The sequence below is a fragment of the Pholis gunnellus genome, assembly GCF_910591455.1.
Source record: "Pholis gunnellus genome assembly, chromosome: 11".
NCBI classification, from domain to species: domain Eukaryota; kingdom Metazoa; phylum Chordata; class Actinopteri; order Perciformes; family Pholidae; genus Pholis; species Pholis gunnellus.
Genome location: NC_136538.1, coordinates 17243442 through 17263335, shown reverse-complemented (window position 1 = coordinate 17263335; position 19894 = coordinate 17243442). Strand labels below are relative to the sequence as shown.

At 40.3% G+C, this 19894-nt stretch overlaps 1 protein-coding gene across 1 annotated transcript in view; it reads right to left on the bottom strand.

Annotated features, from left to right (window-relative positions):
• Positions 1-19894, bottom strand: part of rgs7a (regulator of G protein signaling 7a) — a gene marked incomplete at its 3' end in the record, with an annotated part of 50155 nt that overhangs the window by 9077 nt on the left and 21184 nt on the right. The window contains exons 3-4 of the mRNA XM_079168346.1: positions 10777-10873; positions 7754-7804 (exon numbers count right to left, since the gene is read on the bottom strand). Of these exons, the coding sequence (XP_079024472.1) occupies positions 7754-7804; positions 10777-10873 (148 nt within the window). The remainder of the gene's footprint in view (positions 1-7753; positions 7805-10776; positions 10874-19894) is intronic.

The following is a 19894-nucleotide window of genomic DNA, read 5'->3' as shown; positions in this document are numbered from 1 at the left end:
AACCGGCTGCTGCCTTTAATTTAAGAAACTGATATGAGAGTGGTATCAATCTCATCAGCTAACGCTCCACCAGAAAATTAATAAGCATGATTTCTAACATGTCAAACGTTTGCTTGAAAGCTCAGGGTGATAAGGCCCTACTCTTAATTTATCTATCATCTTTAAATGCTCTTTAATCAGATTATACGGAGGCATTAAAAGATCATTAGAAGAAGATGTTCTGATTATCCTGCAATCAATAGTTCCTCATCACAGATCTTGAGCTGGCATGATGTTCTTTATTCACCCTTCATCCACAGGTAGAAATTCATTCATGACAAACTGATCAGAATAAACACCAGGTGCTAATCTGACAATAATAATATAATAATAAACCTTATTTATATAGCATTTACAAAAAGAAATACAACTAGACAAGGCAGATAAAATGATAACAAGGTCAAAGGACACAAGCACAGAGGAAGTTAAGACAACGGAAGAATAAGTTAAATAGGAATAAAAACACTATAATAGTGTCTGACACTGCTTTGAAAGGCAGGTCTCCGATCCAACCAAACAGCACAGCAGGAGGTCCCGCTGATTAGCCCACCATCAGCTGGAGAGGCGGAACTCATCAGTCGAATCACCTGGTGTTGTGCTTGGTTGGAGTGAAAACCTGCTTCCCTCCGGCGCTCCACGGCACATGGTTGACTCTCCCTGATTTAAAACCATCAGATAATGAAAACATGTAATCATCATCAACTGTGTGTCTCATCTGCCGCCAGTTACTCCCCGCCAGTTACTCCCTGCTGTTCTCAACCTGTGTCATGGTGTCAACGTCTATTATTCATGTTTAGTTTAATGTCTCCACAATTTACGGGGAAAACTGGCTTTTTGTGGGTCATAATGAACAGTATAGGACACAGTTTGTTTACCTGTTGTTTTCATACAATAGTGTCCCGGTCTATTGCTGCCGTGATTATTGAAAGTGGGATGTGAAGCCCGGGGGAGCCTGGCAGTAAACTGTGATCTTAACTCACTAATAAGCTAACAGATAGATAGGTTGAAATGCTTGGCACAGTCTAAATAGGCAGAGTTATGAATGCTTTAACAGGAGCTTAATGTATGCATGAATAAAATATCAACATCTCTGCTCTCTCGCTCTCTAAAACACACACATCCATATATCCACACGCACCGGCTGAATGCGTGTGTGGGATGAATATAGATTGACTTTTGCTTTAGCACAGAGGTGACTGTGACAGCTCAGAGAGGTCAGGATGCTGATGTGAATGCATGGTTGTGTGTGTGTGTGTGTGTGTGTGTGTGTGTGTGTGTGTGTGTGTGTGTGAGAGAGACTAGGCTCCATTTATTAATAAATTATGACTCATAAGTTATTTAAACCTGTTTACTTATAAACACACCCCTTCCTCCTTATACACTGCACTATTTCTTACAGCAATAATATCCCACATGTATATATATATATATATATATATATAAATGATTGTATATTGTATTTTTGTGTGTTATTAAGTCAGAAGAAAAGAAAATAGAGTTTTCTATGTCAAAGACCTACAGGGACTATAGGCTTGTGTACGTCATCTGCCTCTGTCCATGATATACAGGGTTATTTACAAGCAAACATCCACTCATCCATATATCCTTTTACTTATAATCCATTCAGAATTTGTTTTGTCGGATGAAAGTCAACAAAATATGGAAAATGCCATCTGGGACAGGGATGTTGGAGCTTGCTGTCTCATTCTTCAACCGCTGGGATGATGTGCTCTCATTTTGTGTGCTACCTGTTTGCTCAGCCTCTTTGCTTTTGTTGAAGTGAAGCTGAGGTTTTTTTCTGATGCCGTTTGAGGGATGAATGTTGAATGTCATCCCCACAGACATTAACTGATTTCTCTAAATCCCCAAAGCAGTCCTGACACTGCATTGCCTGCTGGTATTTCAAATTTAGGAAATCATCCAGCACAAGACAGATAGATAAAATTAGATCAAGCTGAGCGGCATGTGCTAATTTAGTATCCAGAACAAAGATTTCATTTCTTTCAGCCCAAAGACAGAAGGGGTAGAGGTAATAATTTACATTTACTGCTGTAACAAATGTTGTGCACTTGTTCTTTTTGGGCTATTTAAAAAATGTTATTAAAGCCTACTACTCATCACAGGTATACCACATTTCAAGTCGCATCCGTTACAGAGTAGGAACAAAACTGTGGAGGAATGAAACGAAAAGAGAAGAAGCTGCAAGTGTGTTTAACATGTGCATGATTTCTGCTTTAATTAAATTCTGGTTAATGCTTGTGAGGCTACACTGAGGAAAGCAGTTGTACATTTATAATTGATAATCAGTTGTAGGCAGCAGACGCAGAGTGCCTCTGTTGGTTTGGAGAAAGAGGTCTTGTTTCTGATGTATGTAAATTTAAATTTAATGCAATCTATTTTACTCTTTAATTCAACAGTAGCATCATATCTCCCCCTCCCCCCTCCCTAATGTACGCAGTACTTATTTTTAAATATGTTGGTACTCCTTCCACCTTTGATACAAAATATACATTGTGATGGGCCCAAAAGAATAACTCTGAACATGCAAAATCAGACTAAAGTGGTCGCGGGTTCTCTGCGGGATGAATAAAAGATCAACCGACATTGTTTTGTTTTGTTGCTTAAGAGTCTATAAAGGTCAATTCCTGGTAGCAAGAGAGCTTCTGGCTTCCATTTAACATATTGCAGAGTTTTCTATAAGCTTTATAGCTGACTAAACCTTGGACTCGAATTAGTCAAGTTGTCAAGACAGGCCGGCCTCGGAGTCTGGGGGGAAAACACCCTTTGATTTCATCATATTACCAGCTCTGTGCCAAACACCCAGCAGTTTGGAGCCCTGCCAAGTGGAGTGTGGGAGTATTCTTCCAGCTGAGGGTTATCTAAATACAACAGAAGGGATTCTGTTTTTGTAGTTATATTTAGATTAGTATTGTTTACACTATGCAGTATGCGCTGTTGTGAGATGTTGAGATGATGAAGAATCTTTGTTCTAATCATTAATCACTGCATTCAGTACTTTTTAGTTCCTGTGTCATTTTTTTGTTTCTAGTTGCTCTGCGGGTTCAGGTTTTACAATTGGAAAAAACATAAACTTATGAAATGCACTGAAATATTTGTCATGTTTGTCAGATGAGTTGTTCCACCAAAGAATGATTTCATCTCCTAACTTCCTAAATGGCGACATTTAAATCATTGTTTTGCTTTCAAATAAAAAGCAGAGATTCAAGAGAAGTCCAAAATATCATTACAAATGTTGCTTTCTACCCTGTTCCTCATTATTTCACAACACCTCTGGTTCATATTGTGATCCTTCAACTAGGGCTCACTTTCATGGAGTATTTTTAGATTGTTGCATTTACGTAAACAAAGGATTTGAATACTTGGTTTTAATCAGCTCAGGAGGTGGAGATAGAGGATTCATAAATGTGCGGCTGAATAATTAAGGAGACTGGTAAAAGAATACTGACACTATTTTATAAATCCACGCTTTTCCTTTTAAATTATAATCTTTTATATGCCAGGGTAGCAGTGTACAGAAGGATGGTCTGACGGAAAAAAATATAAGAGTGACTCTCGAGTCTGATGAGGAGGTTTAAAGAAGGTTGGAGGAGAAGTCCAGGACCATTATACAGAACAGTATGTACCCTCGCCATGCTGACGTCCTGCCTCAGAGATCACCGAGTTTACCGTTCCCTTGTGTTCCACTGAGCGGATTAGGTGCTCTTTCATATGCAATTCACCCTCCTAATAACACACAGGTACACACTCACCGACAGCTTTTTTGTTGATGATGTGGTGAATTTGATTATTTTATTCATCTGGTGTTGTTTAGTCATTTCAAGTGTTTTGATAGTCGCAAGTTGACAACTAAATTCCCCCCACAGGGATCTAAATTATCACATGCTAAACTTGTTCATTTATGTATGTATGTATTAGGAGCATCATGACAACCTGTTTTTCACAACTGGGATGGCATTTAAAAACTGAATTCAGAGCCTCTGCAGCTTCTGTACTTTGATGTATTTCACAGTGAAACTGAATATTTGAGCTGGTTACACTTACAAGAGGGATTCAAGTCAAATCCTTAGCATTTGTTTGGACCACTTAAAAGCGGGCGTTGCTTCGAGTTTAGTGCAATACGAAGCTACCAGGCGGCAACCTCCGGTCCTGAAGAGTGAAGCTAATGCCTTAAACCTGCATTCTTTCTAGTGGCCAGCAAGAAGCGACTCCTAGGGTTGCAAACATTTGGTCAGATTGTATGCAAGTCTATTAGAGTGGAGTTTTCCACGCATTTTTAGCCGCAACATGTGAACTGCCCTTTAACAAGCCGTCCAGGTTTCAGTACGGTTGTGATGTCACAACTATACAATATATGTCATTATCCTTGCTGTCACCTGTCCCTCGTTACCCCCGGTATGTGGCCTTTGTGCTCCCTTCTCTTTTTGCCAGTTCATCATTGTTCTTTGTAGCTTACATTCTAGCCGTTGTTTGTAGGGTTTAGTTCCTCCCAGTGTTTGGCGTTCTGGTTGTTTTTTGGATTTAGTTTCCTACCTGCTTCTCAACTCTCACCCTTTCAATACATCATCAAGCTCTTCCTGCTTCCTCCTCATCAGTTCCTCTGCGTTTGGGTCCAAACCTGCACTTTCTGAGATATTGACATTTTACAGTATCTATTTTAGTAATAACATGATCTTATTGATACACGTGAAGGGATTTATTTTCAGACAGGTCTTAGGTCAGAAGAGCAGCAGACTGCTGGGATTGAACAGAATGATGATATAGCAAAGCTAATTCATCATTCTGTAGTGACTGAGTGAATCAGCCCATAGTCCTTGAACCTCAGGCTGTTTTTGCTGAAATATCACTTCATTTACAGGCTTATGTTACTGTACTGTTACTGCAGGCATGACATACAGTATATTGCTACAGATATTTTTCATGAATTGTGTTACTTCTGTTGATTTTCGTTGTCTCATGGGAGGAGTTTATTTTGAGATTTTCCCATCAAAATACCCATCATGCTTTGGGTGATGTAAACAGGAAGTATAACGTTCAGCCAGTTAGCTGTCGGCTACACTGAGCCCATGTTTTTTAAGCTTTATATTTACATGTTGTGGAATATGCACCCTGGAGAGAGCAGATCTGAAGTTAGTCTTTTGGATTGGACTTATGGACGTTTGTCCGTGATGCATTAGGGATCAAGTGAAGAGCAACTAGAAAGAGTAAGTCACTCTGGTTACAATTCAATGTGTTAAAAACCATATACTTTTTTCAGAAGAGCAGCTCTTTTGTCAATTTTGAGATCCCTGATGTACAACTACAATTTTGTATGTCTGTTGTGACCGCTTGAGGTTGTAGATCATTTCAACCTGTGGCTCCTCATTCACATTTAGCGTCTCAATGTTTCCGATCCCTTTGTGAGCTGTCTGAACTGCAGAATAATGCACGCTAGTAAAACAAGTCTGGGCCAACCTTAACTTGGTAAGCACTTAATTCCAATAGTTTCCATGCCAGATAAACCAATTGGCTTTAGAAATGCAATGAAACATAATTATTTGTAATGGCCTGAATTGTAACAAAAGTATCATGGCAAAGAGTGCACGTACATGTGCAAAACCTCCTGCTAAAATGTCCCAAAATATATCAAACAATTTTGAGAGAATCTTTAGAGACAGGAATTTGCATCGGCTAATCAAATAGGATTTGAGACCACAAAGATTGCAAAATAAGAGGATAATGAGTTCGTCTGGAGTGTGTCTGTATATTATCTGCGGCATCAATTTGGGGGAAAAAACCTCCCAGTCTACTTTGATATATAACCTAATCTGCCTTTACATAATAAACATGCTGCATGCTGCTGTGAGCCAAATTAATTGCATTTCACTTTGCTGTTTATGTCAACCCCGCCAGGAGTTTTTCTGTGCTGAAGTCACTTAGTTTTGCACAACACTGTTCACCACCGCAGGGCAATTGACAGCTTGTTTTGTGTCTGTTTGCAAAAAGAATGCACTGATTTAAATAAAAAGGGGGGAACAAAGTGTTAAAGGACAGAGAACATCTGCTTGTTTGCACCTGTTTTCAGACCCTTCACAAAATGTGTGTGCATTAGGATCTGGAATACTATTTGGAAGAGCATTTTCACTCTTGCAGGTGACAGAAAATGTAACACAATAAATGTTAATTTGAACGAATGACATGGCCTCAGTGAACAGTGCAACAAAAATCAACATTCTTTGTCCATTCACAGCACATTAGGCAGAAGTGATTTGACAGGCTTTCATGTTTTTTGTGGTTTACCTCTTTTGTTTTTGTTTTGGCATATCAGAGGTGCAGCGCTACGGATACATTAATAATCACAGTGCTGTCTGAGGCGTGGGGCAAAGCATAATCTCTCGGGAAAATTTAAATATCTTTACTCGAACAAGTTTCTCGACGTAAATGAAAAGACAAAAAGTGAACTACAGCACAGGAACAATCTGTGCACTCTGGAAGGTTCAACTGCTATCAAACAATGCAGAGATGTTTTATCATGACCCAACTGCTTCCTAGTGCTATTAAAAATCACTCACATAAATTAGAGCGTGCCTTTCTGACCTTTCTGATACAAATGCACAATTGACACATTTTGGAAAAGACAGGCAGATCCTTGCATACAAATGAAACAACACACAGAGGAGTTGAGAGTTGATGAGTCGGCTGAGTATCAGGAGCTGGCTGAACTATGAATACTGAGGCACACACCAGAGCAGACAAACACTGATATGTACACCCACACACAAACACTCCCATATCCAAATAAACACACGCACCTACATACACACACATTTTAAACACTTAGAAAAGTGTTTTCCACACTGTTAGTTATATTTCTTTATCACCATATTTAATGCAAGCAAGCAACCAGTTTTAATTTGTCACAACCTGCCCACTTTTGAGTCATTCTATGTGCAATAAGAGGCTCAAGCTATTATCTGACAACTTCCTGTCTAGCTCTACTTTATCACATTGGAATAAAATAAGAATAATAAGAAAGAAAAATGCAGAACTGTGAACTTATATATTTGTATATATATACATATATATATATATATACACACACACACAATCCAGTATACATTGGTTCCACAAAGGCATGTAGTTCACCTCACAACCACCAGGAAGCTTTGAAATATAATGAAATAATAATATACAGCATAAACAACTGTAAAACTGGCACCATTTAAAGTATGCCAAATTAGCTTTTTTAAATGTATCAATGGATGTTGAGACAACTAAAACTGGATTACTTTGACACTGAAGCAAATTTAAAAACCTGTTGAATCTCAGACAAGTTCTGGAGTACGCTATAAAGAGTGTCGTTTTTCTATGATTTATGCATTTTGCATTCATGCAAAATGGATTTAGGAGATTTAAGAGATAATGATATCATCGGAAAGTGTAAGTCACACTAAATCTATGAATCTTTAAATATGTCTGTGTGTTCTCACGTCTGTGAGTTATGACAACTAGAAGGAGTGTGATTTTTGACGCAAATTGTGGTGTTTGTGTGCTCAGGGTTTTACAGTAATTGCCTTCATGGAATTGTGTGTCGCATCTATTACTGCAACTCAGTAGCCAAACCAGTATTCACCTGTCCCTTTCAAGTCACGCAGTATCTTTGCCTATATGCCCCCCCCCCCCCCCCCCCCCCGCAGCTCAGCATCTGCCCTTTTACCTTGATCTTCAATGTCCAGATTCTTGATCATCCACTGTACAATTTCAGAACCTGAAATGAGAGAAAGCACGGGAATATGAATCACTGATATCAAATATATTCTGTCTGCTGAAACACCTTTTTTGCATATAGATGCAAATGAAAGGGAAAACAATGATCCCTTAACCCTGCCCACCTCCCCTCATCATCACAGTGCATACCAATGTGGGTGGGTAATAGGCCATCCATTACCAAATTTTCTTTTCTGACACCCTCTCCAAGCCAGCTCTCTTTGGATGTAGTGCAGTAATATAAATGACCGGAGAGTTACAGAGGCACAATGAAGCAGCCATTGTTTGCACTAAGAACACCGTCTGCCTGACACGGCACCGACATTACAGTTGCAATCGTTTCATTTAATAAGGCAATGTATCACAGCGAACGTTCCAAACTGTCTCAAACTAAAATGAAGATGTTATCTGGGTGGAATAGTGTCTGAAGAGAGGAGAGGAGAATTGCCTACATGTAAAATCTATCCGCTGTGAAGGCAAGATGCTATATGTATATTTCTTTTAGATGAGTTAAAGTCTAGAGATTACTTGTATACCACTGTCATTTTTCATGTTTGAACATCAAACTTTTTATTTGGTGGATGTTATTTTTCAATTCATCTTCTCCATCTGAGAATGCACCTGAATCATTTTCACATCTCATAAAAACACAACAGCATCCTCTGCCCCCTGGGCATTTTCACACCTCATCACAACATGTAACTCTGGCACTTTGGCTAAATATATATTTTCCGAGCTATTATTACTGTCCGTCATGCTGACAGGTGAAAGTATGTTGAGGAGACGAGAGCCACAGAAGGCAGGAAAATAGCTGTGAAAATGGAGACATGAGGGAATTCATGCCGTGAGATAGTCAGCCCTGTGGCTGTCTCTCTGTCCATCAAGCTATCTGTCTGTCTGTGTGTGTTTTTGTCTCCACGGCACCCCCTTTCTTTTTCGCGCCCCCATAACCAGATGAGATATTCCATGGGTTAACACCATTAATACATCCCCATTTTCACACTATCAAAGTTGACCCACTTTCTAGGAGGGAGCTTAAATGAGACATGTAAGGTAATCCTCTAACAAGGCTGTTCTCCGAATTGATTAATATCGTGCCCATAGATTGGGCTGTGCGGGTGGGTTTGTGGGTGTGTGCGGGCGCAAGCACGTGTGTGCATCAGAATGTGCCAATAATACAAACAGTTAAATGATACCAATGATGGCTAATATTGGATATTTGCTGCAGCAAAAAGTAACAGCATACAGCCAAGGGCATCATGCACAGCTCAACATCAACATATTAAGTAGAAATGATGTACAGTACGAATGAAAGTAACAATAATATTTAGAGGTTGTAGAAATCCTAGTCGTAGAACCATATGAGTTGAAGAAAAAGCACGTGTGAGATTATTAAAATACTACCTTTAATTTATAATTTGGGTCACCAGCAAAATATGGAAAATAGCCACATTTGCCGCAGTTATTGTGAAAAATATTGGATTTAGGTAGATGCACCGCATCTGTAATAAAGTCATTTGAGAGCAAGTGCTGTTACTCCAACAGGTGAATAAATTGGCATGTGGAAAAGTGTGTTTTTGTTTTTTTTTATCCAGAATTGAGGCTGCAAAAAGTGGTGCAGAGGAAAAAGACAATGCAGAAACCTTGGTTACATCCGTGGCTGTTGTGCTTGCCAGCTTGTCCGGGTGCTCCAGTGAGCATGGGTGAAGTGGCAGTGTTCACAGAGAGGAAGCTACAGAGAGACTTTGTCTTTGTTGCAGCCCTAGAAACGGCCAGAGGACTAGTGCTTTGGGGGCGGTAGCATGAAGTCTGAGCATTACACTCTCTCGCTCCACAGTGAAGCTTTCTTGATAGATACTGCATGTATTTTTACTAAAATATATAGTAATGCTAATGGTTATGATGTGTTTTTTAGACATAAAGATTAAGTGTAACTGTAGTACTGTCTTTAGGTCTAGGTGCAAAACAAATGAGCCATTTGTTGCAATCGTATCATGTTCCCACAGACGAAGCCAACGCAGCCGTTTGCTAGCTGTACTTGACTGTATATTATCTGACAAAAAGACGGAGCAGAGATGGATCTGATCTGATGTTGCTTGGCCAGATGTAAAATAATTAATCAATACTGTGTAGAGGACTTGACATAAAAAAGGAAACACGCCACAGAAAGAGTGCTTCAGCTGCCCTTTAAGTGCCCAAAAGCATTCGTCATCGTTGCGCTGACGTCACTGAAGCTAAAGTTAGCTATTTCAAATTACCTGTGTCTATATGTTGGTGCTCACTGCCAGCCATCCAACCTCATCGTAGCCTCCCATGTCAAAAAGGGCCTGGACATGTCACTGGTTGTGAGAAGCCAAGCGTGGCTCCTAGTTAGCAGTGAGGGGGGGCCGGTGAGGGTTCTGGCATTTGTTGGTTGCCTGAGACGTTGTTATGCAAAAAGAAGGTCTTTGCACAATGTTCACGAACACAAATTTATAGGAAAATCTTACACTATTGGATTATTTATAAATCCTTAATATTTAATAAGATGCTGATGCCGTTGCATTGTAAAGCTCTAACTTGTATAAGCCAATACAAGCTTTTAATTTGATTGTGTAATGCTGTTGGTTTAATACTATAAGTTTATATTGCTGTATGTGCATGCCGGTGATGATGGCCTCACTCCTCTTAGCTTTTGAATGTGGTGTTTAACTTGAATAATCCCTTATGGAGTATCACTCCAGCATGGAGTCTTATGTATTTGGTTGCACAGCTCGAAAATCCGATGTGATCCTCTTGACATTCTGCCACTGCTGGTGTGAAATGTAAAACGGACAACTCTCTAAATACCTTCAGTGTTTTGTTTGGCCAGAAATGAGTACTAGTCGGGTACTTAGTGGGTGGGAGGAAAGTGGAGGAGAGGAAGAGGAAGAGGAGAGGAGACAGGAGAAGAGCGCAACAGAGCAGAACAGAGCAGAGAGATAAAAGCCTTACCTGAAAAAACACTGGGGATCTTGGTTAGAAAACTTTTCACTGTTCGGATGGGGATGCCATTTTTCTCATCCTGCATGCGTGCTATTACTTCCTCCATCTGGGCAGCACAGAGACAGTGGGGGAGAAAAGGAGGAAGGGGTGAGAGAGGTTTCATCAACTTGTATTAGTGGGTGAAGGTTGTGTGTGTGTGAGCAAGACGGAAAGCGATAAACGGATACAAACAGGTTCCCGTGTGGTTCAACCATGTCTCCAGAGAGGGAGAGGAGGAAGTTGATGACTAACAATCGCTGCTGTCAGATTTCTGCCTCTCCTTTGACGAATCTCTCTGATTTGTGTCATGTGTCACATAAAACCTCCAGTAAGCTGCTGTTATTGAATTCTGCTACAGCTATCGGATTTCGGAAGTCTAGCAATGAAGTTTCTTGTCATGATCCATCGCAGCACATTTGTGTCCCGAAACAGCCACACATCCGAACTTTACAGAGAAGAAAAACACATGAAGCCACTCAAAAAGGCGTTTCAGACAGGAATGCTTTGTGTTCGGCATTCACTGAGTTACAAATTTGAACCAAAAGCTGCACCGAGGAATGACATGCACAGGTAAATAGACACACGTGAAAAAAACACACAAACATTTGCACACGCCACTGATGAGACAGAAATCCACTGGGAGTTGTCACAAGGGCCTGGCATGGCAACGCGAGGCAGCCTCGTTTCCAAGAAACCACAGAAGGGAGCAAAGCAGAGCGTAGAGCATGGACCTGATGCGTCAGTTGGATCGGAGGCCAAGAGATCTCCCCAAACTACCCCCATGGTGTAAAAATATACACATGGAAAATATGTGCACAGAGTACGACGGCCTGGCTACACATTAATATGTACTACGCAAACAGGCACACATTAACAAACATACAGAATGTGTTGCTTCACATCTCTCTGGCGTTTCGGAGACTATTGCAACGAACATCGCGTTGAGCATGAATGCTTTGGGGGGGGGGGGGGGGGGGGATAGTATACTAACCTTGTTCTGGAAAGATACAGTAAGAGAAGAGCCAAATCCCTAATTGCAAGTAAATTCTCTGAATCAATCATCTGCTGAAATATGTCAAAAGCTGAGCACAGATCAAGACAGATGAAAGTAAACATGTCAATAACAAAATCTTGAAATGAAGCTTGTTGTCTACAATCAAATATTACAATGAGTCATTCTTTACTTAGCATCAGTATCAGTAGTGGTAGTTTGTGCAATTTACCTATTGGATTATAAGTAGTACTATATCTTGTTGTGTGTTGTGATGTTTGAAATGCTGTTTTTGGTTTAAAACGACTCCTTTTTATCTGATTATATCTAACATATAATAAATTGTAACTTAGTGTGTGGCGTCTGTACGTTGTGACTGTTCACTGCACTGACGTGTTACGTTTCTTTCACAGGTCCGGCTTCATGGATCACCCCTCTTCATTTAGTTCCATCTCCATCTTCCTATGACATACACACAACTTATCCGTGGAGCTCATCTGGGAAAGGTAACACAATTGGTTCCATTTGGTACAAATGAAGGTTTTGTGTGAGTGAAAATGATTTTCTGTGGCCATATTGGCGAGAAAGGAACACTTCTGATGAAAAAGCTGTGTTTGATATGTAAATCTGTGTCTACTTGTGTTTGGCAGTTCATGGGCTCGTACTGAAGCATTGTGTTATAATGAAAGCTTGTAGCTAGTCAAATACCCTGAGGCTAAAAATCATCCCAGTTAGGGATTGGAGCTTAATTGACAATGATGGAGCGCAGGCAAATACTGCAACTAAAGAGCTGCTGGAAGACATTTGGAGGCCCAGCAAGACTGAGAGAGGCAGAAATGAAAAGAGAGAAGAAAGCACCCATTTTCAGATTATTTCAACTTGTTCCTTTAATCTTTTTCTCCCACGTCCTGCGTGAGGCAGGTCAGTAGATCTGCCTCTAAAACGTATTTCCTTGGAGGTTCACCACTGTGAATCAGGTGGGCGCTTATGGCGCTATAAAATTAGAGTTCTGAAAACAAGTAAAATTTCTTACGCAATTTCAAGACCTTAGTGGAAAAATCAATCCTAACTGCTTCTGGCAATGTCCTCTTCGAATTTCTGCCCCCATTTTGTTGTTTATTGGTGGATTTTTCTTATTACCACACATATCTGATGTCTGTATTGTTCCCTAATGATACCATTGTCACACCAATGTTATACCAATGTCTTCACAGCGGGTCTTAATGGACCACAATGCACTGCCACCACAACGATCATTTTTAATAAGCAGCACCGCTGCAATCATAGACGTTCAATACTTTGTTAAAAGTCGTTCTGGGAAATGTAAGAAGTCACTGACTGAATTAATGCGAGACAAGGCAGGTTGAAGGAAAAAGGGTGAATATTTCAAAGAGGCTTTTAATATTCGATCACAACACAATGGAAGCTGTTGAAGTTCAGAAAATGTTGCCATCTAACAGTTTAAGTATCAGAGGGCGAGGTTTTTCTTTGGTGTTTCTCAACCAACACTAGTTAAAGTTAGAGGATAAAGATGGGATTTTAATTCAAGTAAGAATCAAACCATAACTACTACAACTACATCATTATATAATTCAGGTGTTCAAAGCTGTAGCACCTGAAACTGTGCCACAGAAAAACTAAAATTAATAGTATTCAAGTGGCCTCCTTTTCATGTGTCGCATGCCTCATTCCTTTTGTTGTTTTTAAACATATCCCTCTAAGATGAATTTTAATTGTGTTCAGCTCATCCCCCGTGGAATAAGTGTGCCTTATAAACTCCAACTTTCCCTCTGTATCTATGCCTCGCTGTCTTTCTCTGAGCGTTAGCTGGCACTACGAGACACAGAGCACACAAGGACAACAGCACCAATGATCAATACTTCACACACCCGCTCCCATTTCTGCAAACCCTCACCGCCTACACATGGTAAAATGCCACCAGCGTGAATATTCAGGATCTAAAGCTCTTGAAGTCGGGATGCTCTCTGGCTTCGTGTTGTGAGGAAGAGAGGAAAGTCGTTTCCCTCCAGAGAGAGTGAGAGAGAGCAAGAGTCTCTCTCTCTCTGTCTCTGTCTTCGTCCCCCACCCATCCACCCACCCAGAGCTGTCTGACTGCGTCTCTGCAGCCTCTCAACAGATAAGAGTGAGTGTTTTGGCTGCACAGTGTGAATCATTGAATAATGATGGCACAGGACTCAGTACATATGAAGTGACTAACAAAAGCTCCAGATATAAGCACATACTGAGCTTTAGCACACGGCTCCGAGCACTTCAAAGACTATCACTGGGGGCACTCAGGGTGCAATCAGAATGCTCTGAAGCACCATTTGGAGCAAAAAAACATTTCAAACCGGGTTCTTAAATCAATGCTGGCATGTTAGATTTCTTTTTAGCTGCTGTTAAGTGCACCACAAGTCCCTTATTTGATGGGCTGTTTCTAAGAAAAGCAAGCCGATAAAAGGATTGGTTATTAGAAAGCTTCTATCTTGAGCACATCAGAAAGGCGGGAGGTTTTTAGGAGGACATTTCAGCAATTTTATTGTGTGTTCACGGAAAGCTCATTTGAAAGTGACCTTTATCAGGTACCTGGGCAAAAAAACAGGTTGTTTTTCTTCCTTGGTAATGATGGTGTTAGGCTGAAATGTGGTTACGTCCATGTGGATCAGTGTTGTAAAGCGTGAACCAAGTAAATAGAATTTGTAAGAAAAGGCAAAAAAGGAACATGGTTTGGCCTGGAGATTTCTGAGAACTTGGCTCTGAGGGCTTTCAGTTACTTCGGGTTCGATGACTGCGGTGTGTGTACGGGTCGAGTGCTATATAGGAGATGATTAGACGACTTGAAGCAGGCTGCTCTCATTGACTGCTTGTAGTTGCCTACCCGGAGGGTCGGCGCTACGCTTCCGCGATGATGCCGTCGGTCGGGACGTTGTTATAAGCTGTAACAGCCGTATGAGCGCAGTGCAGAGCGGCGGGCCATGAGCTAACCAGTGGGGCAACTGTACAACTAAGAAATTACTTTTTGTAAGACATCATACGAACAGTTGTAGGAGGATATGTTGCTAAAAGATACATGCTATAAACTACTATGATCGTAAGATTTTAAGCTACGACATGTTAGCCATAGAGCATCCATTTGTTGAGTGCGTTACACAACCCACAGGTTGTATTAAATCGTTTGCTTCCTTAACAAATGATGCTATCCTATATTGCTATATTCAAACAGCTTTAATTAGATGATAATCACCTACATACGCTTTAAATCCCTGAAGACAGATGAGTGTTTATTAGAGACTGAGGGACCCATCAAGATTCATTAACAAATAGAAACGTAGAAGCATGCACTAGTTCAGTCCACATACTGTAAAGGTGAACTTATCCTCTATTACAATTTCTAAAATGAATCTACATTTGGTCTTCATGTCTCATCATTCAATTGGAAACTCATCTAGAGTTCATTCCAGTTTCTCTCTGCCTGTGCAAATGTAAAAACCTCACAGATGTGCTGCTGAGGAAATTAAAAGCTCTCCTTTTCTTTTTCTTCTCCTTCCTCTCTCGCTTCTCCCTCATCCCCCCCCTCTCTCTCTCTTGGTCTCATTGCCTGAGCTGCGATGGGTGAATGCTACCGCATCAGACGTTCTGGGGAGGGTGGTAATACCTTGACAATGTTATCTGAGGACAAGTATGTCGACATGAGGAGACCAGATATTATCCCCAACTCTGCGTCGCACAAATAAGCAGAGAAACACACACACACACACACACACACACACACACACAGCACAGATATTCCCTTTATGACATGAGACACTGAACACACAGCGATTACCAGTAACATTGCAGGCAGAACATATATAGTCTAACAGAATTCAGAGATGCACACACATACACACACAAGGGCATATATTATGAAAGCTTATGCACCCAGAAGGTGGGGATTATTATATTTTAAAAAGTGCAGCATCAAAATAGGTGAGCAACTCAGCTCAAGTCTGGCTGCTTAAGGCGGTGCGAGGGCTGCCTGAAGAGAACCTGTGGCTATATAGCATGACAGCTCGACTAGATAAAACAGTCTGTGCAGTTGCCTGATCTCATTTCCTTCTGAACCGCAGTGCTTGGCTCCGTGAATGAGGCAGAGGACCTGCGGTGGAGGCTGAGAGATAATATTTCCCATTTTCTTTTGCCCTCAAACACCAGCAGTGGTTCACCTAAAAACACAATATGCATTCCCGATTCCAGTTCAATTACTTTTAATAGGATCAAAACTATTTTAGCACAATCACTTAAAGGTTTACATTACAGCTGCATGAAAGCACAGTGATGGGTTTTGTTACCGCGCATAGGAGACGCGCATGTCTTCTGGACTGGCTGGCACGTTTGCATATGAGGCAAATCCGAAAAGCACAACCGTCATTCTTCACGGTCTTAAAGATTTCCAGTGCAGATATTGTAAAATGTATTATTTTGCCTTTGTATGCGGTTCCCTCCCGTACCTTCTATATCTGTATACAATGTGACGCTGTTCCTCTCCAGTGGTGACCTAGATAGAGTTGAGGAGGAGAAATCTCAACACTTGATCAACTCAAACACCTTTTTCAAACAGCCTCATCAGATCATCACATCTTATATATGCTCTAAAATCTCTAAAGACAGAGCTCTTTCTTTCTCTCTCTCTCTCTCTTTTTCTTTCTCTACTTATAGAGAGACATTAAACAAACTTGACCAAACAAAATACTACCAAACACACAGCCAATATGCTGATCAAAGGCATTCTGTAATGGCCTTTGTGAGACGAGAGCACTTTGCCCGGCCATTATGGAGCTTTTCAATTGACCATAAAGCTTTTTTTTTTAATCAATCACATATAGTACAGCATTAACAAAACCTCCCCAGTGATGTAAAGCAGCCTTTGGACAACAAAACACAAAGTGAAAAGAAATCCCCAGGTCTATTTTAATTATTAAAGCGGAATAAATGTAAATCACTGCAGTGTCAGACAAATCAATCGGTAATATTGCGCATGTGTAACATTTGAATAATTCCCCATCATTTCACATGAACACAACTGTGCTCACAGAAATGATGCTGTATATGATATTCAGGCCAAAATAATGATCGAATAAAATAACTAAATTATGACAATGCACACATTTGGTATGGATTATGTTAATACTGTATATGCATGATATTAAGTCTCTACATCAGTGAAATAAATCAAATCAAAAATTGAGTGTAAGTATTGGGAACATTTTAGGATTCCTTCATATAACCTGTAGCACACTAATGTTTTGTCAAAATGAACACTTTGCCTGTCAAATGTACAAGAAAATACTTTCTGTTCAAAAAGAAAGATATTGCTGAAATAGAAAGATTATAAACCTCCAACAACAGGCGGGTGACACAAGATTATTTTAGATATAATACCTATTGAATATTTGACATACAGGTCTAAATGTGTGATTAAGGTATTCTATTAGATTTGGTCCCTGTTAGAATATATTGGTACCACACTGGCAGCTTTTTTTATGTGTATTATTTTAGTTTGCTTTGTTGTTTTTTTTGGTTTACCTTTTGTATTTGTTTGTGTGTGATTATGAGGCTGTACTGGATGGAAAGTACAAAACTATGACACAGGACTATGTTACAGGACCTATACAACAAACAACTGCAATTCTGTGCATGACTGGGAAGTGAAAAAAAAAGAACATATTAGCTCAGCTGACATGAACAAAACGTTACATTGTCAGCTAAATTCAAACAAAGTTAGTCAGACACTTCAGCCTGCACCTGTGCAGCACTGCACTACTTGGGCATTCAAAATAAAATTACCCTGCAGAAAGGTGTGGGGGGAGAGGGGGGGGGGGGGAGTTATTGAGCTCATGCTGACAAGGTTGTTGAATAGATGCCATGAATCCTAAGTCTCCGAGTTACCACAGCAACACCGTCTGCGACCACTATCACAAGGACATCTTTGGCAGCTCGCCATCGCTCATTCATAAGCGAAAGAAAGAAGGTGGGTGTGGGGGTAGCATGAGGGGGACGGTATGGAGATGAAGAGAAAGATATGTCTATAGGGGGAGGCATCATTGCTTCCTCTACCCATTGCATATGATTTACCTTAATATCAAAGTATACTTTGTTAATGTATGTTGTGTAGATAAGGTATGTGGTACATTATAGTAATATTTTTGTTCCACAATATTATTCTAGGCTGCAGGCAGCAGAGTGGAGTTTTATTATTATTACCCCAGTATTTGTTATTTCATGATCACTTGCAAAAATGTGTGATATTTAAGTTGCCCACTCGTGTCTTTGCCTTGGGATAATTTTAGGTCCTACTTGTAAGAGAAGTCGGGTCTGTTTTTTGTGTTGCCGTATTTGTGTTGTTTATTCTAAGACAAACTGCTGCCCACTTATCAAGAGGACTCCGACTAACAGTTCATGTTCACTTTTGATTAATCTCCCAATTATCTTTTTGGAGCAATCGATCAATTGTTTGGCCGATAAAATGTCAAATCACAATTTCTCACAGGTCAAGGAAACATCTACAGAATCGATTCACACCTACGTAAAACAGAGAGAGCAGCAAATCGTTGCTATTTTTACTTGACTAATAACTTTCATGCCGTTAATAGATCATCAAAACAGTGGGCGATTCATTTCCTGTCAATGGACTAATTGATTAACCGATAAAAGACTCATTGTTTCAGTGCTACTTATCACCCATAGGCCAGAGGGACTGGAGTATGTTAAAAATAAAGCATCCAGGGTTATTTAGTTGAAAAGACTCTTAAGATTCTAAGCAAGGAGGCAACAGATGGCCATGCTCTGTTTGCTTTGATTGCCTCTCATTTTACATGAACTATCCTGATTCATGATTCATCCTATTTTAAATGACTTTCTCTGTCCCCGTCTAGAGTTTCTTCCTTTATACTCATGAGCTGCATATTTACCATTTTCATTGTCCCCTTGGCCCTCTATTTACCTAACCCTTCACTTCTCATGGGTGTGCTGAGGCTTTCGCGTGTTGAACGAGAACAGACAACAGTTTGTTTCACAGCAGGCCAGGATCGTAGGACATGAGGAACAGATGCCAAGGTGACAAACACTGACTGGACAGAAGGCAATGACTGACTCCATCCAAACTGAAGGTGTGTTTCTATACGCTGCGATTCAGATTCTGCCAACCAGTGATTAGCCATTTAACAACATCTGCAGTTTGGTGCTTGATAAACCTTGCTTTCGGTTGCATTCATCAATACTCTTCTGTCTCTGTGTACACAATCAAGCTCCATTGAGCCATCCGTCAAACGGAGCATCTGTTTCTTCGGATGTCACTTCGCTGTTTCACACTTCAGGATGTTTTCTCAGTCTGCACATTTGTTCCTTCTGTCGTCCTTATTCTTCATTATATGTCATTTGTAATAACATCGCATCCCTGAAGGTACAGTATGAACGAACCTGAGGATACTTCTCTGACATTTGCAGCTTGCGGCTTTTTTTCCAAGTCTTTATGTATAAAGATCCATGAATTTTTCAGATTATAATTATTCCTCTCTCGCCACACACCTAATATCATTAATGTGTTTTATAATGTACCAGTCGGTGGTATACTGCTTTGTCCATTATTTCCATAATGGAAGACTGTGATAAGAAGAACCTGATGCCATTGTTCAACACTGTTGGGCATAAGCAAGCTCAGATGGACAGTGCCGGACAGATGGCTTTCTTACTACAGACTTTGTTCTATTTGGATGATCACAAATGGATGTCGTCAACCATGATGCCTCCTCAGCTTTGAAATGCTCCTCTAGGTGTGACTGAGAGCCTTTTAATGGCTTGATCTGATCTGGCCTGATTTGCTAATGGATGAAAGTGAGACTGATGTTTGCAGGCAAACAAGAACATCTCTGATTTGACGTGTGGTGTTATTGACTTAAGGTTACCAGAGGGGCATGTTGTGTTGTTTAATGCGTGCTTAAATATAGCAGCATATTTTTGCTGAAGGCTGAAAGCATAATAATGTGAATAATGCATTAGATTTGAACTAAATCAAATCTACTTGAATCAAACTGAATTGTGGATTGTGCCATGCTGTTA